This window comes from Dermacentor silvarum, chromosome 8, assembly GCF_013339745.2.
Source record: "Dermacentor silvarum isolate Dsil-2018 chromosome 8, BIME_Dsil_1.4, whole genome shotgun sequence".
NCBI lineage: Eukaryota > Metazoa > Arthropoda > Arachnida > Ixodida > Ixodidae > Dermacentor > Dermacentor silvarum.
In genome coordinates, this window is record NC_051161.1 from 76,893,263 (window position 1) to 76,916,545 (window position 23,283).

Here is a 23,283-nt window from a genome sequence, read left to right on the forward strand (position 1 = left end):
GGGCCAGGACACCATTTTAACGTTTCATCTTCCCCAAAATGATATTGTGAACAAGGCCACAGCATTGTGAACAAGGCTCCCGGGGGAGCCGAATCGTTAAACATTTGCGGCGAAGTATTTCTGAAATAGCCTATCTCACCTTCAAATTTACTTATCCACTTCGGTAAAAAGGTGGTTCAGGGCCCCTTTAACGTGCACCTAATGCACGGTACACGGGCTGTTTTGCATTTCACCCCCATCGAAATGCGGCCGCCGCTGCCTGGATTTGAACCATCGGGCATATAGCAACACAACGCCATATCCACTACGTCACCACGGCGGGTACAAAGGTATTTCTGGGTTATAATATTGTCACGTAGTAGTGACGCTGAAGAAAACAGTCGTAAAACTGTGTACAACGAAACTGGTTGTTTATTGGGCGAACCTGTGCCCACAAAAGCAAGGTACACTCAAAGCACAACGATAACGGCGAACACAGTCGGCGATCGTCGAAAATCTGATCAGCGGCGAAACGCGTCGGCTTTTATACCTGAGTCATCGAAGGTTCTAGATTAATCCCTGATGCCCTCGTGTCTTCCAGAAAGTTCTAGAGAATTCGCGTCAGTCATGCAATCAGATAACATAAGCGTCGGTGAAAACAGGCAATGGAAAGAAGCATCGATAACGTTCTAGAAACTTCCGATACAGGCGCGTCCTGCGCCGAGCGATAACGTTTAACATTTGTTAGCCGGTGGAAAGCGGCCACCGGTGAAAGATAAACATCTATACGTGTCAATACCCTCCCCTTAAAAAGCATCGTCCCGATGCTACAAACAAATGTGAAAGCGAAAACAAAACCACACGTAATAAAGAAAAAAAATAAAGTAACAAAGTACCTAAGTTCGTCAGCGGGCGTAGAAAGGCTTAAGACGCACCACATGGACGACTTCGGGTCGTGCGTGGCGCCGCTGTGATTGCGAAATGCCGTCTGGCACGACCTCATAGTCCAGTGCGCCAATACGTCGGATGATCTTATATGGTCCGAAATAGCGACGTAAGAGTTTTTCGCTAAGTCCTCGTCGGCGTATCGGAGTCCAGACCCAAACACGGTCTCCGGGCTGGTACTCGACGTAGCGTCGTCGAAGATTGTAGTGTCGGCTGTCGGTCCTCTGCTGGTTCTTGATGCGCAGGCGGGCGAGCTGTCGACCTTCTTCGGCACGCTGCAAATAGGTGGCAACGTCTAGATTTTCCTCATCGGTGACGTCCGGTAGCATGGCGTCAAGCGTCGTTGCCGGGTTCCTTCCGTAAACCAGGTTGAACGGCGCCATGTGCGTCGTTTCTTGCACGGCCGTGTTGTACGCGAAGGTCACGTACGGAAGGACGGCATCCCACGTCTTGTGTTCGACGTCGACGTACATTGCCAGCATGTCGGCGATGGTCTTATTTAGGCGCTCGGTGAGGCCATTCGTCTGCGGGTGGTAGGCGGTGGTCCGGCGATGGCTTGTCTGGCTGTATCGCAGGATGGCTTGAGTTAGTTCTGCCGTAAAGGCCGTGCCTCTGTCGGTGATGAGGACTTCTGGAGCACCGTGACGCAGGAGAATGTTCTCAACGAAGAATCGGGCTACCTCGGCGGCACTGCCTTTGGGCAAGGCTTTTGTTTCGGCGTAGCGGGTGAGGTAGTCCGTAGCTACGACGATCCATTTATTCCCGGACGTCGACGTCGGAAAAGGCCCAAGTAAGTCCATCCCGATCTGCTGGAATGGTCGGCGAGGTGGTTCGATCGGCTGTAGAAGTCCGGCTGGCCTTGTCGGCGGTGTTTTGCGTCGCTGACAGTCTCGACATGTCCTTACGTAATGGGCGACGTCGGCAGAGAGGCGAGGCCAGTAGTATTTTTCTTGTATCCTCGCGAGCGTGCGGGAAAAACCGAGATGTCCAGCCGTTGGGTCGTCATGGAGAGCTTGCAGAACCTCTGGACGCAACGCTGAGGGCACCACGAGGAGGTAGTTGGCTCGGAGAGGCGAAAAGTTCTTCTTTAGGAGAATATCGTTTTGCAAGAAAAACGACGCCAATCCTCGCCTGAACACCTTCGGCACAGTGACGGTCTTGCCTTCTAGGTAGTCTACAAGGCTCCTTAGTTCCGGGTCGGCTCGCTGTTGTTCAGCGAATTCGTCGGCACTGATGGGTCCCAAGAAAGTGTCGTCATCCTGGTCGTCCTGTGGCGGCGGTTCGACGGGGGCGCGAGACAAGCAGTCGGCGTCAGAATGCTTTCGGCCGGACTTGTAGACGACGGTGATGTCGAATGCTTGAAGTCTCAGACTCCATCGTGCGAGGCGACCTGAAGGATCCTTCAAGTTAGCTAGCCAACACAAGGCGTGGTGGTCACTTACAACTTTGAAGGGCCTGCCATAGAGGTAGGGGCGAAACTTTGATGTAGCCCAGATGATGGCGAGGCACTCCTTTTCTGTTGTGGAATAATTTGATTCCGCCTACGATAGCGACCGGCTAGCGTAACTTACAACCCTTTCTATTCCGTCAGTCCTCTGCACAAGCACGGCGCCGAGTCCTACGCTGCTTGCGTCGGTGTGGACTTCGGTATCGGCGTTTTCGTCGAAATGCGCAAGAATGGGCGGCGATTGCAGGCGTCGCTTCAGTTCTTCAAATGCTTCGATTTGCGGCGTCTCCCACTTGAACTCGACGTCGGCCTTCGTGAGGTATGTCAGTGGCTCGGCGATCCGGGAAAAGTCCTTGACGAAGCGCCTGTAATAGGCGCACAGGCCAAGAAATCTACGCACTGCCTTCTTGTCGGCGGGCGGAGGAAAGTCAGTGATGGCCGCCGTTTTCTGTGGGTCAGGGCACACTCCAGACTTGTTGATGACATGGCCCAAAAACAAGAGCTCCTCGTATGCGAAGCGGCACTTTTCTGGCTTCAACGTGAGTCCGGAGGTCTTGATAGCTTGAAGAACTGTTTCAAGGCGCCGGAGGTGTTCCTCGAAGCTTGAGGCAAACACAACGACGTCGTCCAAATAGACGAGGCAAGTCTGCCACTTCAAGCCTGCCAGTACTGTATCCATGACCCGTTGGAAAGTCGCAGGTGCCGAACAAAGACCAAACGGCATGACCTTGAACTCGAACAGTCCGTCTGGTGTTATAAAGGCAGTCTTCTCCCGGTCTCTCTCGTCGACTTCGATTTGCCAGTAGCCGGTTTTGAGGTCCATCGACGAAAAATACTTTGCGTTGTAGAGTCGATCCAAGGCGTCGTCAATCCGTGGGAGAGGGTATACGTCCTTCTTCGTGATCTTGTTGAGGCGACGATAATCGACGCAGAAACGTAGGGTTCCATCCTTCTTCACTAACACCACGGGGGACGCCCACGGACTCTTGGACGGCTGGACGATGTCGTCGCGTAGCATTTCGTCGACTTGTTGCCTTATGGCCTCGCGTTCGCGCGCCGAAACTCGGTACGGGCTCTGACGGAGTGGGCGGACATATTCGTCGGTTATGATGCGGTGCTTGGCGACCGGGGTTTGTCGAACTTTTGACGACGACGAGAAGCAGTCCTTGTATTGCAGGAGCAGAGCTTTTAGCTGTTCTTTCTTATGCCAAGGAAGGTTCTGATTGACGTCGAAAGTTGGTTCAAGTACTACAGTCTTCGTTGCAGGTGCACTAGAATCCGTGAAGGCAAAAGCACTGCCGGCTTGTACTATTTCGTCGATGTAGGCGACCGTTGTGCCTTTGTTAATGTGCTTGTATTCGTCGCTGAAGTTCGTGAGCATCACTCTTGCTTTCCCTTCACGTAGCTTAGCTATGCCTCTAGCGACGCAAATTTCACGATCGAGCAGTAAGTGATGATCGCCCTCGATGACGCCCTCCATATCTGCAGGCACTTCGGCACCGACGAAAATCATTACACTGGAGCGAGGCGGAACGGTGACTTGTTCTTCTAGCACATTCAAGGCATGGTAACTGATGTCTGTATCCGGTGGTATCGCGTTGTCCGTTGAAAGCGTTATTGACTTGGACCTTAAATCGATGACTGCACCATGTTGGTTTAGAAAGTCCATACCTAGGATGACGTCCCTGGAGCAGTGCTGCATGATTACGAAGCTCGCCGGGTAAGTGCGATTGTTAACCGTGACTCGCGCTGTGCAGATTCCAGCCGGCGTTATTAGGTGGCCTCCCGCTGTCCGGATATCAGGTCCTTGCCAGGCCGTCCTCACCTTCTTCAACTTGGCGGCGAACGGGCCACTGAAGACGGAATAGTCAGCTCCAGTGTCGACGAGAGCGGTGACGCTATGACCATCGATTACCACGTCTAAGTCAGTAGACCGTCGTCTGGCGTTGCGGTTAAGTCGTGGCGTCGGATCACGGCTACGTCGGCTTGCTTCGCTGCTGCTACGTCGCGTCGGTAGGTCTTCTTTCGGCGGCGAAGTGTTGTCGTCAAGGCTCTTGCTAGGCGGTGTGCTGGTACCTCGTTGTGATGATGCGTGAGTTGTCGTCGTCGGTGGCGGCGGAGGATCTTCGGTATTGCGTCGTACAGCAACCGCACCTCCATCGGTTGCTGCCTTTAGTTTCCCGGATAGGGGCTCACGGACCGGCCCCGCGCTGGGCCAGTGTATGGTCGGCGCTGCGGCGACAGGTAACGTCCTGGTGACGGCGAGCGTGAGGGTCGTCGTGGTTGGAACTGGGCTCCGGCGAGGTAGTCAGCGATGTCGCGTGGTCGCTCGCCAAGCTGTGGACGTGGCGCGTTGACGGCGAACCCTCGTAGGCCCATCTCGCGGTATGGGCATCGGCGGTAGACATGGCCGACTTCCCCGCAGTGATAGCAGAGCGGGCGGTGGTCGGGGGCGCGCCAAATGTCTGTCTTCCGCTGGTAGCTGCGCTGGGCGACGGGCGGGCGTGCTGGCGGCGGCGGTGGTGGACGACGGAACTGCGGCGTTACGGGGCCCTGGCGCGAGCGCGGAGGGGGGCCGTGACGACGGGCGACGGCGGCGTAGGTCATCGCTTGCGGCTGTAGTTGAGGCGATGCCGGAGCTTCTGGCACTTCCAGAGATCGCTGAACCTCTTCTTTAACTATGTCGGCGATTGAAGTCACCTGAGGCTGCGACCTTGGGAATAATTTCTGTAGTTCTTCCCGTACAACAGCTCTGATCGTCTCGTGCAGGTCGTCGGCGCCTAGAGCTTGAGCTTCGGCGTAGTTTGTCAGCGCACGGCGGTTGTATTGTCTGGCTCGCATTTCAAGCGTCTTCTCGATGGTTGTCGCCTCCGAAACAAATTCTGCCACAGTCTTGGGCGGGTTGCGCATCAATCCAGTGAATAGATGCTCTTTGACGCCCCGCATCAAGAACCTAACTTTCTTTTCTTCAGACATGTCGGGGTCGGCGTGGCGGAAGAGGCGAGTCATCTCCTCCGTGAAGATCGCGATGCTCTCGTTCGGCAATTGAACTCTGGTTTCCAGGAGAACTTCAGCCCTTTCTTTTCGTACGACACTCGTGAAGGTCCTCACGAAGTTCTCGCGAAATAGGTCCCAAGTCACCAGGGTGGTCTCCCTGTTCTCAAACCATGTCCGAGCAGCGTCATCCAACGAAAAATAGACATGGCGCAGCTTGTCATCGTCGCTCCATTTGTTGAATGTCGCGGTCCTCTCGTACGTCTCCAGCCATGTTTCAGGGTCTTCAGCTGATGATCCACGGAAGGTCGGTGGCTCCCGAGGTTGCTGCAGCAGGATGGGGGACGCTGGGGCTGCCATTGAGGTCGTTGACTTGGCCTTGATCGCTGTGGTCTTCTCGGGAAGAAGTCCGTATTCTGGCAAAAGACCTTGCTGCCTACGGCTAGCTCGCTGGTCCTTGGCGATGTTGGTCTCGTCCTCCGGTTTCGGGCTTGGGTCGCGGCTTTGCGGGGGTGTCCGCTGCATGGACACAAAAGCACCTCCACCAGATGTCACGTAGTAGTGACGCTGAAGAAAACAGTCGTAAAACTGTGTACAACGAAACTGGTTGTTTATTGGGCGAACCTGTGCCCACAAAAGCAAGGTACACTCAAAGCACAACGATAACGGCGAACACAGTCGGCGATCGTCGAAAATCTGATCAGCGGCGAAACGCGTCGGCTTTTATACCTGAGTCATCGAAGGTTCTAGATTAATCCCTGATGCCCGCGTGTCTTCCAGAAAGTTCTAGAGAATTCGCGTCAGTCATGCAATCAGATAACATAAGCGTCGGTGAAAACAGGCAATGGAAAGAAGCATCGATAACGTTCTAGAAACTTCCGATACAGGCGCGTCCTGCGCCGAGCGATAACGTTTAACATTTGTTAGCCGGTGGAAAGCGGCCACCGGTGAAAGATAAACATCTATACGTGTCAATATAGAGACGCGCATCATTTTCAAAAAGTTACGTGACAACTGTCTTCACGAAATTCGCTCTGTTATGTTGTATACGAGATCTTCGCGATTCATTGCAATACATATACTGCCATCGGAGTCTTAATATTCGCGACCTAGCCCTGCCGAATGATCTCAATTCGTTTTCATGTTTCAAGTTCTACGCTTCGAAGGCGGTCCCGGAAAAACTTGCGCTTAATACAGCAAGTGACCACGGCCTTTTGCGGGAAGACAAGCTGCACGTCCCGATATGCAGATCAGTATTGTGTGCACAACCAAGATGCTCGACATTTTCCCGCCGGCTGGCCGTGATCGCTGAACACGCGTATTGTAGCGCTGCTGTCAGCCGGTGGTGTAAGCACCGAGTCAGGCCGCCGCTGTAGCTCTGCTTTCTGGCTAAGAACAAGGCCGAAGGTTGACGGAAGGCTCTCAGCACCGTCAAAGATGACTGGCTTCAGCAGAAACTGTTTAGAGTAGATTGTTTATAATGAAGCACTGTTCAATCAACCGTGCGCCTGCACTGTCGTGTGCCACAGGTCTCCAGGTATGATGCAGCCACGTGCTAGACATTCTATGCTAGCACTTACAGGTGCGCTTAGGGCCTTAACCTGGTTGATCACGAGTGTGCATGGCTCGAAGTGCACAATGCCTTGTCGAGCAAGTTCCCAATCAAGACACTAGACAAATGTGATGAGGTGGTCACCTACCTTCAATTTAAGCATCTCCCAACCACCTACAGAAGGCCTGATGCTGCATACCACCGGTTCTGATGTTAGCCGCGCTACTGACTCACTAGCTACTCACACACTCTTGGAAGCAGAGCTTCGTCGCATTACGCCGCATTACGTCGTCCCAGCTCGCCAGTGTACGCCATCCACAGTCAATTGTCCACGGGTGTGAACAAAAGTGCCACCAGTTCCGCCGGAGATTCTAGCAGCAGCGCTCGCGACAGCATGCCGGCCACTTTGACATGCGAATCATTCCGAATGGTGAAATCAATCGGTGGGTGAAATTGCAGCGCTAAGCTGTTATCGCCTACAACGCTAGACGATCAGCTGATTTCTACGAGCGATCAAGTCTTATTACGCTATGTGATCTGTATGGATGGCGAAAGAGCTGCCGTAAGATAAACATTAAACTTTCGCGATGTCAACACAATCGCAAGGCATTCCTCCAACGATATCATTTAACAAATATGAACATTATAATACTTTCGTGCATATCTCTTCTAAGGGTTACATGAAACCCTTGAAAACTAGCGGTGTCCTGGCGCATGGGATACTTTGAAATGTTTCCTTCTAATGTAAAGATAATACAACCTCGATGAGAGTGATATCTATACGTAGCCTATAGTTTTCACAAACACTTCTCTCAACGGTTGATGGCTATCTGTGAAAGTTAATTATGGCGGTGCCGTGGTTTTCCAGGTGGCGCATGCAGTACTGTGCTTTGAACAATTTTTGTGCATGGTGTACCGTGTTGGTCATACTCCATGACAGGGTGGTATAAAGGGCAGAAAGCTGGAACTTAAACACACTCCTGAAGTGGACGCGTTACAAACAATGCACGTTTTGCCGCGGTCGTGTGACTAAACTACGAAAATACCTTCGAATAACCATCATATGAAAGTGTAATGGGCTTCACATGAACTCTAGGAAAGATGCTGTAAACGTCTCTACAGCAAAGTGAACGAGAGAAAACTGATTTTGGCGTACAACCTTTTCTCACCAGAATATTTCAAAAATTAATTAGTAAGGAAATGTTCAGCTTGTGCGCAGTAGTCAGGCGAAATAAGGTTAGAGCAAACGAAGTTCGAAGAATGGTCTAACTTGTAAAAAAAAATACATTCACCAATACATAGGTTTCCAATGAGTCAGTGTTTACTGCACAAATTGAAGGCCAAGTGGGGGGGGGGGGGGGGGATTTGGGTTTTAGAGCAATCGTTTTATTGTATTCAAGCATCCACGAAAACATTTCAGTTTTTGCGTAGCATGAGCAGGGCGATACAAATATCATCGTGCGCACGTGATCCAACCCTTCCTGTCACCTTCATCATGACGTAAGCGTACTTACTGCAATACTTCACCACATGCTGTAGTCCAACAATCCGCAAAGTCATTCACTAGTTGTGCTGGTGAAATCGCTTCCTGCATATAGCTACCAGATGTCGATTCACGGGAGACAAAGGAGACATAAAATAACAAGAATGAAATAACACTAGCAATTCTGTGAAATAAAAAGCTTTATTCATATATTCATCATAAAGGCAAGTTCCAGGTAAAAGCATGACATTATAATAAAAAGCTCATTAGTTAAAAATTAGAAGAGATTACGCACAAGAAAGAACCACATACGGCTCTTTTGAGCTAAACATATCTCTTTCAGACAGAGTACAGTACTACATAATTTCACAAATCATCCTTCGCAAAAAATTGTTTTCGGTGTAAACGTATTACGTAATGAATTCAGTGCAGAAAATTCTCAGGCTGTCCAAAATACACAGTTCACTAAATTGAAATATATAACGTTGCGGTCTTGAACAAGACCACTTATAATTTGAGCATTCGACCACATCGGCGCTTACAACCACTGCATCACTTCACATTTGAATAAAATGGTAAGGTAACACACTACTAATGATTTTGCACTGGAAAGACCATAACCCTGTTTGCTGCTTCAAATTTAAACCATGTACCGCTACTGCAATTTTGCCTATGAACTCGTGAAATAAAAATGAAGCTAATATATTGAACGTACGACTCCCACCACGCGACATGACTAGAAATTCGGCTGTAATCACAGCAAGTGCATCACTCAGAAAGGGTTGTGACAAATATATGACACTCTTGAGCTTACTGATTACTTGAGCACCCCAGTATCGCTGAAGGTAAAGGATAGATTCATAGCCCATGGTTCGAGAAAATAAAACAAAAAAGTTTTCCGTATGATGCCGTATGACAGACGTAACAAACGAAAAATGAAAGTACAGAATTCGTGATCCTGCTGTAGTTGCTTGCGTGGTTTAACAATACAAGGATGGTGACTTAAAATAAGTTATCAGCAACCACTTTTTTTAGGTCTCTCAGTTTAAAAGCAAGAGATAGTCAACAATGTAGATTAAAAACGCGCGCCTTTCATTTTAGAGGCTTTCAAGTGTCACCGCAACCGTGTCCCCCAAAAAGTATTCTGGAAGAGAAAAGCAAGAAATTGTTCTTTGAGTCTCCTATTTAGCATGGCGAACACAGACAGAAGACAACAAGGGACCTCTCCAGACCTTGTTTACATTTGCAAAAAAATAGGAATGCTTATAGTGGCTTGAGGGGAGAATACATATAATGGCTTCACGAGGATACCAAAAGTAGTTTCGAACAATTTGCTCCTTCATGGGAATATTCCCCCATTTGTCACGATACAGAAAACAGGCGATGCGTGTGGTCTTTAAAAACAGAAATTGCGGCCTCCTGACAGCTCACGTTTTCTATTGTTTATTTTCACTAACTGTGAAGCTATGTTTGTGGAGAGATTTAATCACGCCAGTTTCTTTGATTATGGAGCCTCATGTTAAACAACGGGTGTTAAGCGTTAGACAAGAGCATTGACGCCAGTGTTGTCCTCTCATAATGAAAGAATAGAACGAGTATGTCAAAGTCTACCTCTATGTGTTTTTTCTTTTTTTTCTTAAGCACCTCAGCACGGGACCTTTAAATACGCTTGTCGCCTATCTGGAACAAGTTGACGAGAGACATAGAAATGAACATTTAACTTGCAACGAGGATCCACACACGTGGAGCGCCTTATCGGGCTTTAATGGGACCATCCGGCCAGGGTGCCCTTGGTCAGCAGCCAATCCAAGATGGAGATAAGTAAAGGCCTACATGAGTGCTTTAACAACACATCGGCGATATAGCACCTCAATTCGAGTAAAGTTTTTAGTGTGACTGTGGCTCTCTCTTGCTTCTCAATTCTCGTTCTAACAAGTCTAAAAAGTAACGCATATTGGCAGTCACGGGTATATCGGGCAGACGGTCGCTTGGAAACAGAAGTGTCTGCAGTACGTACAGAACTCGTTGGTAGGCTCTCGGGTACCCAAGGTCCATTATGTAGTAGACCGCCAGGCAGTATACCAGTACTCGCTCGAGACGGTTGTCAGTGAGTGAGATAACCCCTTTCGGGCTGCTGATATAAATCTTAAAGTTGGGGTGCCACGCGACCATGTTCGGCGAGTCATCAATGCCAATTGCTTTTTCTGTGTCCACTGGAGCCTGCAAATGATTTGCGCAGCACAGCAGTTATTGAGTACGCGGACTCATAAAGCCCCTCTTTGCCAGATTAGACAACGAAGCAAGACAAAACACGATCGCTGACTCGAGACTGGAAAGCTTATTGCTTACAAACACCACACACACACACGCACACACAGACACACACACATTATATATATATATATATATGAATACGTACGCCACCGTACACCTGCACACCCTCTAGTATACCTTCAACCAAACAGCGAAACGTGCTCTTTATGTATGGTGTTTGTAAGCAATAAACCTTTAGCCGCGAGGCAGCGCTCGCGTTTCGTCTTCTTTCTTTGTCCATATTGATTCGTTCGCACTTCAAGAGATAATGCAGATGTACCTACTCGCGAAGCTAGCTCCCGTACTTAAAAATTAGATAAGGCCTCAAATATCACGTGGAGTGTCAACATTAAACCACGGCCGCGGCGGCGTTTGTTGCTCAGCACATGAACAGCAGCACATCGTACACTGAGGTGGAAGGCGGTAATCGATGGTCTTTTTTATGAAGATACAAAGCATCAGCGCCCGTGAAAAGCATTATAGCGGTTTTTAGGTTCCCGTACTTATAGAAAGGCACACTGTAATTACATCTCCACTGTTTGAGCTTAAGAGCGGAATCGAGCAGCAGCTAGCCATTTTCACCTAGCTCACAGTTGTTAATAACGACAAAAAAAGCTTGCTGACAAACCTCAGTAATTAGTGGAGGGTCATCACCCTCTTCCAAGAACCGACACACGTCTATAAATGTGGCCTGTCGCTGCTGGTTCCCTGAGCTGGTTCTTGGAAACAGTTCATCGTCCTCTGAGAACACTCTCACCGCATCAACTAGCTTCTCTTCCAAGATGCTGATCTCGGAGCCAAATCGAAGTTCAGCTTCCTTGCAGAGCTACAGGAGAAATAATCAAGGAAATGAAGTTAGTGGTGTGGTGAGTCACAAGATGGACGCGGCAGACTGCTCCAAAAAGACTCAGTGAATGCGGAACAGCGATTATCGGTTTGATTTTTGCTTATCCCACATAAATTCCTGTACCGATTTCGAGCGCTCCCTACCGAATACGAGGTACTAAACGCCAGGAACTACTCGTCGACTGAACATTGAGACATATACCCGCCGTGGTTGCTTAGTGGCTATGGTGTTGGGCTGCTAAGCACAAGGTTGCGGTATCGAATCCCGGCCACCGCGGCCGCATTTCGATGGGGGCGAAATGCGAAAACACCCGTGTGCTTAGATTTAGGTGCACGTTAAAGAATGCCAGTGGTCCAAATTACTCTGGAGTCCCCCACTACGGCATGCCTCATAATCATACAGTGGTTTTGGCACGTAAAACCGCATAATTAAATTTTTTGCTCAGTAGGTGGAAGTGCGCTCACGATTTGCCTGACCGTGTTAGATTAAACTAGGACCAAAAAGTGCAGATTCTAGAAGATGACCTTGATTAAACGAATAACGTTTTGTGCACGGTTACCCAGCCACTTCTTCCAAACTTTTCAGTTTACAAAAAGTGGCCTAGGCCGAGTTGTGAATAGCACAATTCATGACGTATGCTTCTGCGGCTGTAAACCACTAGTGGCGAGCAATAAAAGTGCAGGCACGTCTTACGTGCGAAATAAAATAACCCGATATTGTTAAAACATACGCTGGAGGCTTGTGTGAGGCATGGAAACGCGATGCATTATCAGTGCGTGCACAAAAGAACCACTTGCGCTGATAACGGCGGATTGATAACGAATTCATTCAATCCATCGCTCAATCATTGATTCGTTCATTAATTCAATCCATCCAGGCTCCGACTACGGGGGGCCTCCGGGGCCAGAATCCATCACTCAATAATTGATTCGTTCATTAATTTAGTCAATCATTCATGCAATCATTAAACCAATCATTCACTCATTCATTCAATCATTCAATCCATCATCCATTAAATCAATCCTTCAATTATTCGATCATTAAATGCATCATTCCATCATTCATTCCTTCGGTCAAACCATCAAAAAAAGTTATGGCGTTTTACGTCCCAAAACCCCATAAACGTTAGAACACTCTATAAACATCAGTCGTTAATACATAACCTACCATTCACTTTGAACTAATACAAAAATATCGAAAATTTTTGTAGGAAAGAACGCCGCTCATACTTCGTTCGCTTGTTATGTATCTGATGTTATTTTTATTCTGATTTTTTTTATGGTCCCACGTATATAATGTACAACCTGTTTCGTTTTCTTAGCAAATGTTAATCTTCTAAAATTCAGCCTCATGGTACGTTGTATGGCTGGTGTTGCGTTGTTTTGTACAGCTAGTATTGCCATTGTAGTGTTGTTTAAAATGCATTCTGTTAAAACTTTTTTCAAATTCTGTTAAATCGCCGTGACGGGAATATTCTTTGTCTTTCAGTTAATAGCTATTTCGTCCATGAGGAATTCCAGCAATAGCTGGAATTATATGTGAGTACATGTGCGCACACTGTTTGCTGTACTATTGCGTTGCCTGGTCTTTTGCGTCACGTCAAGCTACGCAAGTAGTTTTTAGCCCAAAATGACCATCCAGCATGTGACGTGGAGAATAAAATTTATTTAATGTGATTTGATTTGAAAATCACGATCTGATTATGAGGCATGCGGTTCTGGGGGACTCCCGAGTCCTGAATAATTTGGACCACCTGGGGTTCGTTGACGCACACCTAAATCTAAGTACATGGGTGTTTTCGCATTTCACCCCGACCGAAATGCGGCCGTCATGGCCGGGATTTCATCATTCATTCATTCATTCATTCATTCATAGGCACCGACTACGGGGGACCTCCGGGGCCAGCACCTCCTCAGAGCACCCCCCCCCCCCCCCCCCCCCTCTCAAGTGCCATTATCAGAGTTCTGTTATCCACATCATTTGAGGTTTTGTTTGAGTTGCCTCTACCTTTTCACTGCAAATGTTATGGCTAAACCCTTAATGCATCATTATTGGCGTCGACGTGAACGGCTTTTAATTCATACTTCGCTTTATTTCTGCAAATCTTCACAATAGGAGGACAAGTGCATTAGAAGCGCCAGCGGCGGCTCCCTCATCCGTCTTTCTTCACTTCAAAATTTGTTTTTATTTTCCATGTAAACACCCTGCACAGACAATACATTTAAATGTATACAGAGGGCAGGGATGATTATATTTTTCAAAAGAGAAGGAGGTAGCCAATTAATTTGTTCTAGTAGTACGGGTAGCCTAAGCCTAGCGATGAATGCATAGCTGTACTTTCCTCTCGCTTCAAACTGCTTTGCGTGCTTTTGTGACCCTGGAAAAAACCTGCAGAATTCAGTGACCCCTTCGGCACAGTCTTTTATCAACGGCGTGTGAACTGTACTTGAATGATGTGTGTCTCACTATTTATTGCTTCTCATTCCTGCAGGAAATGCTAACGACTCACAAAAAAGGGACCCTTCTAAAACCACGAAGTTTCTTTACGTGCATAATAAAGTTAACTATATATATATATATATATATATATATACATGGTTGGGGTTGAGGGAGCTGGTCAGGGGAATGTGTTCCCAATGATCTAACAGCTAGGAAAGCCCACTTTCTGTGTTTTAGGCGCCACACATCACAAACTAAACTGGTTTATTGCGCCCTCACGTTAGTTATTAATCAATTTGTTAGTCCACTTTTGAAATATATGCCGACAAACAACTTCCGAAGCATATTGCAGCTTATAACGGAGAAGAACATTCAATTAGACGTCAAAAACTAAATTTAAAAGATTTCGAATAAAAAGAAATTCACTCATTGAATCGGTTATTACGAGGAAACATTATCGGAAACTGGCTCTGATCAACACAATCTTGTATCGCCAGGTGCGCTCTAATAGTATGTACTTACGAGCTCTTCCTGGAAGAAAAACATGGGCAGGGAGCCGCAATAATATTTTAGGCGTTCTTCATAGGTGTTTTCGAGATGCTTTTTCATTATTTCCATGTCCGATTGCGAGCTTTCGTCTAGTGTAGACCATAGGTCCTGGAATGCAGGAAAACAGACAAACAACATTATTTTTTTTTTTGCAGAACAACTGCAAGTTTGGAAGATGGGAAAGGCAAAAAAGTTAAACAGAAAGGAAGCTTCTGGTTTTCTACCCTACATTGGGGAAGGGTCAGATGGTAAATAAATGCGGAAAGAATAGCTCAGAAAGAAAGAAAACACGAAACCATTCAGAGCCCTTCCACTATGTGAAAATGGAAGACCAGCGAAGCTGTTGGCTTTTGTTAATTTGGCGCGTATGTGAAATGGTTGAAAAAACAACGCATAACTTCCCTTTGTGTCACCGTGCGCCGTATGCTGTATGTGCGAGTGAAAGCGAGCTTAGACGACTAGATTCACACCACCTTGCACCATCGGCCGCAGCACGTTGGGCCGCTCCGCGTTCGGCCTCTCCTCGCTTTCGCATCCATTCGCGATGTTGCGCTCCTTGAAGGCGCGCTCTTCCTCTTCCGAGCGAGCGACGCGGGTCTTACTCATACCGAGTCTCAGAGGCCAGTGATAACGTCGCTAGAGAAATGGTTATGTCAAGAGAGAATGAGACGCAGCTATTGCATGGTAAACTATTACGTTTTATCACAGACGTTTCGACACGCATTGTCATAATCTAGCGTTTGGGCAACAGTGTTCATCGCTCGGGCGCATTGTTTTTGGCTCTTTGGGTCCCACGTGTGACACAGGTAGTTCAAGGGTGCGTTACAGGTCCCCGAGCCCACAGGGGTATGTGCTATTGAGCTTGGACCCTGTCTGCACTATCACCAGGATTGACCCACTTTGTTGTTCTACGCGTCGTTTTGTCCGCGGACGCGATCCGCCAGAACCTAGCCCTTCGCAGTAAAATGAAAACATGGAGGGAGTGCGGAAACTCTCGGAATATCAAAGTTTCTTAATAGGCCACTCGAATGTAAACACTTCGATAGCGCCTTGACCGGCTTCTGGTGTAGAACTGGGCACGAGGACACACCGTGGCGCAGCCTGCCACCACTGCCTCAATGACGTCTAAAGGTGACTCACGTTACGGGGCGTCTGCTTCAGCGTCATCATGCGCCTCTTTTTTCGTCGCACTGCCACGAAATTTCGGTAGGTTTTTTTGTACTTGTAGGCAAAGGCATATGTTTTTATTTTTTTAAATCTTAAAGCATTACACACTACGAGAATATACGGTGTTGCTTCGAGCCGATGTGTGCCAGATTTTGCTCTACGTACTATCGCACAAATAGAAAGCACAATAACATTTCTACTGAATCTCAATGGTCGATAAATCCCGGTGGCAAATTTGAAAGCGCGCACGTACAGAAATAAATAGTTCCATTCGCAAAAGTGAAGCTGCCGAATACATGACGCGAGACATGCGCGACTAATGCAGCCAGTCATGCGCGAGGCACAGCGACATATCTCGTAAATTGACAGCTTTTAGTTGCGTTGAACATGTGAACTGATCTTGTCGTAGGTGTTCGGAAAATGTGAGAACGTTTTTTTTTTTTTTTTTACTTTCTCGCAGAGACCATACACGCAGGCCTGTATCGCATCATTCGTATCAGTCAGATTGTTATCTTTGGCCGTCTATATCCATGAAATGCAGCTGCAGTAGCTGGGGCTAGTCGGTTCTTAATTCTGCAAAATGTTTAAACTGCACGAAGAAGACAGGACGGGAACATGTATGAAACACAGACGCACACACTGCGCTTTGTTTGTGCGTCTATGTTCCTGTTCCCACCCCGTGTTCTTCGTTCACTTTAAACATTTTGCAGTGTCTGCATATGCAAACTAGATGCTGCAAGCACCTTCCTCACTTAACTTACCAGCAATGTCTTCGGACCTCTGTAGCTGCTTTCTTAAGTTTCTTAAGTTTTATCGCCCATAAAATTCTGAACTGTCGGGATCAGCGCGCACCTTTATTAGCCTGTATAAGAAGCGTATCGTTCCACGTGGTTGTGTCTCGTTTGCAGGCGCCCTGTCCAGTACAACGCAGATTACAGCTAATTGTAATTTTCTATCTTTAGCGTAGGACCTGCCCGAAGAGAAAAGAACAAAGCATGAAAATACGAAGATAGATGGAGTGTGGTCATATTTTTGTTTTCTACTGTCAAATTTACATAATTTTATCCTTAGGTTTGTATTACGTAGTACTCAAGGCAGTCTTTATAAATTTGCGCTGCTGATGAAAAAAAGTATCGCAGCGTCGCTCAAAAGTCGAAGCATCCATTGAGATAGCAAATTATTGGACAGCTGTATAAAGTAAGCACGGTAGTTTTATCGGCCGCATAAAGTTCTAAACATTTGCGTACTAACTAAATTAACAAGCATGGAGTAACACGCGCACAGGCAAACATCTCACTCGATGACCGCGGACACTCGCTATCAGAACGCCGGCGTCCGGAAGAGCTGCACCAGCAGCAAGCGAAGTGACCTTCGTGCAGCCTCTTGCTTCATCAACGTGAACTACGCGACGAGAACACGGCGCACAGGAAGCTATCAGCCCTCGGCGCATCTAGACTGAAACCATCGCAGATCACTTTCAAGAGAGGGCGCATGCGCAACACACGGCAGCGCTCAGTCGCACCATACGCAGCCAACGCGTGTGGCGCAGCCCTCTAACTAACCAAATACGTTTTTTTTTTTTTTTTTTTCACTACTGAGAATGTTACCCAGTGCAACCCGGCCGTGTCTTGAACGCTGATAACCTTTGACAAACTGTGACAAGTTCACTTATTGATGACAAAATTCCGAGGAGTGATCTCTAACCTCATTCAAGCTGCCGAAATAATGTGGCCACTTTAGTTTCGCGTAGACCAAGTCTCGTCGCTGCATTCTAAACGAATAACCCGACCAAAGCATGAACAAATCCCAGCCTTGGCTGGATATATTCCGCGATGAGCGTAATCGAAAGTATTTAGGAGGCCCCGAAGAATATTTTTTGTCTGTTTTAATACGGCAGTCAGTACTCAACGATAATGGGCGATCTCTACGAAAAAAAAAAATGTTGGCAGTTCGCACTAGTAGTACAATCTCGGGTCACAGCGGAGCTAGTTCCGGGTTTCGGTAAGTGCTGCTAGGTTTTGCTACGTTTTTCGAGGTTATTCATGGCTCGGCTAGGTTCATACTAAGTGTTGCTAGGTTTTGGTAACTCTTGCCTTTATTCGGTCGCCCCATAGTAGCTGTGCACGCGCGTTTACTAGACGAGAGAGGCGGCACGCCTGTCGGCGCGCCAGCTGCTCAGAGCTTTCTAGCAAATCAGTGACGTCACGGCTAAGCGAACACTCCCTTCTCCTCGGCTGGGGAGAGGGAAGGCGAAGCGCATGCATGCCGCGGCGAGACTCCGCCCTACGCATGTGTGTGATGCGAGGAGGTGGCGTGGCTCGGCGACGCACAGCTGGGCCGAATTTTCTGTCGGCACGAAACGGACTTACGAAAAGCTTACCCATACGAAAAGAAATCATCCCAAACTGTGGGATAAGATCGTCACGGCGAAGCCATGTCACGGGATCCCACTTTTGATGTAAAAACGACTGCAGCGCGCCGCCGTTCCAGCGGAATTCTAGGATTGTCTGCTCCGCAAGTGGCCAGTCGCCGAGGCAGGTCAAAACATACTTTGGTCAAAGCGGTCGCGACCGACTCCCTAGGTGTGCTAATATGTTCGATAGCTCCTTTGCTGCCGCAGTCGTCACAACCAGTCATGTTCCTCGATGCAAAATGACCGTATGACAATCTCGTTCAAGTCTAGACGGTTGTATTATTATCCAAGCGCCAAATAAAGAAAAAGAAAGCAAGGAGATGACAGGCAACAAAAAGTTAGATATTCGTAACTGCTGGTTGAATTTTGGTAAGGTCTGCTTTATCCTTACCGCGTTTTGCTAGCTCGATGGCGCTACCAGATGTCCGAACGTGTCATGAATATTCTTAAGATAAGCAATTGCGTTCTTTCCTATGCATGCGCTTGCGCCGAAATGTTTGTGTCGGGAGAGCCCTACGCCCTTTGTTTTCCCGATGTACAAGTTCTCTTGCACAAAGTTCATAACAAACATTTCTTGCGCCTTGAACGCAGACGAAACTACTTGACGGCAATCAACAACTAGAAATACCCAGAAACGTCCATTCATATATGCATCACCTGGAATGGAGCTCATTTACTTAACCAACCTGAAGCATGCGATACTCTGGGCTATTGTCAGCGGAGCCAAGTTCAGACGCAGCGATCTTCCTTTTTTGAGAGTTCTTCTGGCTGTTTTCTTCATTGAGGGATTTCTTCCGACATTCTGCAAAAAAAATTACCTGCACTTAGTCATATCTAATGCTGGGGGATCCAGGATATTCTAACTATAGCCTCTCGCAGGCACCCAAAAATGTAGGTGCCCACTGAGCTAACGATACAAAGTCATCGTTCGATTCACCTGCTCGATGACCCAATATTTAGTTTGCCTCGCTCTAACTCTAGGAATTTCTTAAGCAAGCGATAACCTGGGACATTATAGGAACATTTAAAACCCCTTACGGTCTAGCTGCAGCGGAAGTTCTTGTTCGCCGTTTGTGGGAGGGTACTAGCCTCGTTGCGTTTAGGCTCAACGAGGTTATAAGCCCACAAAAACGTCGCCATAAGCCCACAAAAACGTCTAAGGGCAAAGGCAGAAAGACGCATACTATACAAATCGTGGCTAAACGGTCACAGCGCCAAACTTCCCGCTAATATATTCTAGGAAACTTTACAGAAAATTCCTGCTAATGTTCCGTATGTCATTCTGATAATTACGTGTGCTTTCCGCATAAATATTCGAGAATCAATATGGATTACACATAAATTTAGTCTGTTTCACGTAAGAAGCATACGGAGAACATGACATTATTGGAGTGCATACTCAATGTTCCAGTACGGCGTTACAGCAATGAGCCATCTGCATGCAAAAAAGGACACTGTATATGGCTCAAGGGGCAGTAACAAGTGCTGCATCGTTTGTCTTTCGTTGATTTGCGTCTTTGTTCTGTTGAACATCGTTTATGACAAGCACATTTTTCACCTACGATTAAAAAAAAACTGCTTCGCGGCAATTATGAAATAAAAACGTACTCAAATGCACATGTCTTGCCCCTCACTTGAAATGAAGGCGATACGCTCAAACCAACCTGAAACTTGTCATCGTCTGCATTTGTGTTCCCGGATCTACGTTTCGCAGCAGCACTCTTTTTTCCCGAGTTCTTCGGAACTGTTCTGTCTACTGAGTGATTTCCTCCAATATCCTGCAAAAAAAAAAGAAATAAAAATTTCTGACAGTTAGTCACCATGTTCAATGCTGGATAATCCAGGATGCTGCAGCTACCCTTGTGAGCATTCAAAAGGTTAAGCGCCTACTGCGCAAATTATACAAAGTCATTGTTCGTTTGACCTGCTGGAAGACTCGTAATATTAAGTTTGCTTTGCTATAACTGTGGGAATTTCTTAGGAAACTGATAATTTGTAACATTGTAGGCACATATGAAAAGACGCACAGTCTAGTTGCAGCGGTTTTTGTTCGCAACTTCTATGAAGGCACTAAGCTCATGTGCATGCGCCTAGTCAAGTGACAATTTTTCAAACCTCGAACGTTCTTTTGTGCTCAGAATAAATCTAGAACGAGTGTCTTGCATAAAACAATTCATGAGGTGTTCATTTTTAACCCACTAACATCATTTCGGTATGAAGGTCTTTCAAGCCATGAAATGGAACTGGTCGAATTCATTCGTTCCAACGCGGTTATGTCCACCAGGGCCATTGGCCGCATATATATATATATATATAAAATGTGTCCCTGCCAAATGCCATTGTAGCCACACTCTCTGAGGGTGGGAGTGAATAAGAGCTCGGCGCACCAGCGGGACGTTTCGAAAGCGGATTCGAATGATTTCGCTGACCTTGTGCACAAAGTACTTCTCGCGTTTTCTCTGCGTACTGTATATTAAAATGAGCTTGTCGAATTCGCAACTATTGGCGACGTCCCGAACGTGTTACACGTCTTGCTGATGAATGCGATCGTTTGTAGCGCGCTGAAATATTTGGATACACGCAAGAACTGGCGGGACACCACACTTCACCGTTTTACTGACTCATTCGACGGTTTCAGAGTGAATAGCTTCCTTTGGCCCGTTTTCCTGGTCGGCCCATCACCGCCGATTAAAGGCGCCGTTGCAAAGGACTCGAGCGACCGAACCCAGGTGCGGTTTCGTCGCCGAACGTCAGCTGTTGTAGTTCTGAGACACACGCGCTGTCGCGCGAGAGCTTTGGGTGTCTGAAGGTTTGCATTCTCTGGTGTAGCCTTCGGGAAGGATACGTCTCCTCGTGCCGTGAGAACCAAGAAAAGCGCCGGCTGACACTTTATTAATGCGATTAGCACTTTTTGCTGACTTCACTCGTTTTGAGCATGTCTATATATCAACTATCTATTTGGCCTCTTATGCCGATCCAGTGGCCCAAATTGTCTACCTGCTTGGGCCACTAGGTATGTGGACGGGGTCCTGATCCCGTGGGGGTCGTTCCATCACCGTCATTTAATGGCAGAGCTGTTTAAGCCGGCCGTTAGTCCGTCCTTCGCGGACAAAAAATGTGGGCCGATCCTGGCGGTTGTGCAGAAAGTGTCCAAGTGCAATGGCACATGCCCCTGTGAACTAGCGAAGCTCAGCCTGGCAAAGTCTAGCTAAGTATGGTTGGGAGTACTTAAGCTTAGTCCGTCATCGATAGCCAATCGATAGCCAATAAATAGCTAATCGATAATCGATCAATAATCAATTTATTCTGGAAAACGTTGGGGGTGACTTGGTAGTGCTTGGCCTAGCCCAAAAGCCAGGACTGGCATGGTGTCCATCAGCTCCGCTGTCTCTTTAGCATTGCGCCTCCAGTGCAAGCTATGCCAATTTTTAGTTTCCTGATCCGACTCTCATCATGCCGCCGTCATCACCCTGTCTACGCCGACCCAGTCGCCGAAGTTGTCTAATGATGAATGTGGTGTTTTGTTACGCAAGGGCCAATTATGGCCAAATAGCACCAGGTCAGTGTTAATTAGTTGGCAGTGGAGCGCTGAATTACGAGAGGTAGATGCGACGTGTCTGTAAGGGGGCCTAAAAATAGTTGCTATAAACTGAGTAAAATCTGTGCGTAATAAGATTATGGCAATGACTAATGGGGTGTACTATGCACACGAAAGATACATTGAGAAAGAATGATATGATATATTAAAATATGTCACAGGCAATATTTCGCAAGAATCACTACTGCCTTAAAACCGTAACAAACAAAACCAAACAAATTTCTCGCGCGAAAATCATAATGCACTTACAGATCAAAATAATAAATGTTCACTTTTTCAGAGACCGTAACAAACAAAACCAAATTTCTCGCGCGAATATCATAATACACTTACAGATCAAAATAATAAATGTTCACTTTTTCAGAGAATAGGCGAGAGTTTCTGCTTTCAAAAAAGACCAGGATGCTACACTTCTATTGTTATCAGAAGCCGCTTGACAAAGTAAATTATACGACTTGTGGAATAACCCGTTTTTACCTGATCCCACTCAAACAGAGGACAATTGTAGGCGAATGCTTCGCGTAGTGCCATGCGCATCCTCGTGCGCTCACTCTGGTCATCGGTTGTATCTGTACTAAAAGAGATAACAAAAGTACTACATTATTAAACGTTGTTTGAAATTATAAACAAATACAAAGGCATATCGTAAAACCCTCCTATATTATGAAATGTACATGATGGCCCCGATACCATTCGCAAAGTTTGAAAAAAAAAAAAAAGACAAGCCTTTCATGCGAAACAACCTGATTCAATGTTTGCAGCAAGGGGAAGAAGCTGCTAATTTCTTTCATGTTTTTTACTTATTGGCTCTTGAAAATAGTATTTTTTTATCTACATACACTTAATGCAGCTACGTCTGAGCGATATTTTAGAACAGGCGTAAAGATATGGCTTCCGTTTAACAGTGGCGCGCTGTCTTATATGGACGACTTTCTGTCGGCGTATAAAAGACATATCGCCCTTTTCTTTCTTTTGTTATTCCTTTTTTAAAGCCGTGGCAATTTCTGGCTTGCGGCTCCTAGCAATGATGCTCACATGCTGGCGCTTCCGTGCTTGTGAGAAAATTATAGAAAGAAATAGTGAACAGCAGAAAATAGTGAAACTTACATGAGCTCTTCAATTTCGATGCGCATTTGGCGACACTTCTTTTGGTGGGTCCTTTCTGTTACATTTCTGTTATTTAGGTCGGAAATGCATTGTGATAACTCGCGTATCTCCCTTAGGGCGAAGTCAAATATTTCCTGAGGAAAAAGACAAAAAAGAGCTATCTTAATAGAAGAAAGGATGCACAAGACACTCGAAAGCCTATCTTGCGCAAATATAGAAGGCTTAAAAGAATCACGTAAAAATTATTACTCAATGCCTGACATTACACTTAAGTAGAAAGCCCCTTTTAGCATAGGCAAATAGTGGCGTCCCAAGAACAAAAACGAAGTGTGTTTGTGGGCGGGGAAGGGGGGGGAGGTTATTCTGACTACCATCTGCTCACATGTGGAGGAAATAAAGATATTCTCTGCTAAAGGCAAGTTTATCCACATGGGTCAAACATCACTTTAC

General features: G+C 46.9%; 1 protein-coding gene across 3 annotated transcripts in view; it reads right to left on the reverse strand.

The window, feature by feature from the left end:
• Window positions 1-8,588: 8,588 nt before the first annotated feature.
• Window positions 8,589-23,283, reverse strand: part of LOC119461467 (uncharacterized) — a 32,073-nt gene continuing 17,378 nt past the window's right edge. For all 3 annotated transcript variants that reach the window (XM_049672732.1, XM_049672731.1, XM_037722783.2), the window contains 7 exons: window positions 22,834-22,967; window positions 22,204-22,300; window positions 19,793-19,906; window positions 18,815-18,930; window positions 14,522-14,656; window positions 11,342-11,539; window positions 8,589-10,620 (listed from right to left, as the gene is read on the reverse strand). In XM_049672732.1, coding sequence (XP_049528689.1) covers window positions 14,638-14,656; window positions 18,815-18,930; window positions 19,793-19,906; window positions 22,204-22,300; window positions 22,834-22,967 — 480 coding nt within the window. In that variant the 3' untranslated portion in view covers window positions 8,589-10,620; window positions 11,342-11,539; window positions 14,522-14,637. The remainder of the gene's footprint in view (window positions 10,621-11,341; window positions 11,540-14,521; window positions 14,657-18,814; window positions 18,931-19,792; window positions 19,907-22,203; window positions 22,301-22,833; window positions 22,968-23,283) is intronic.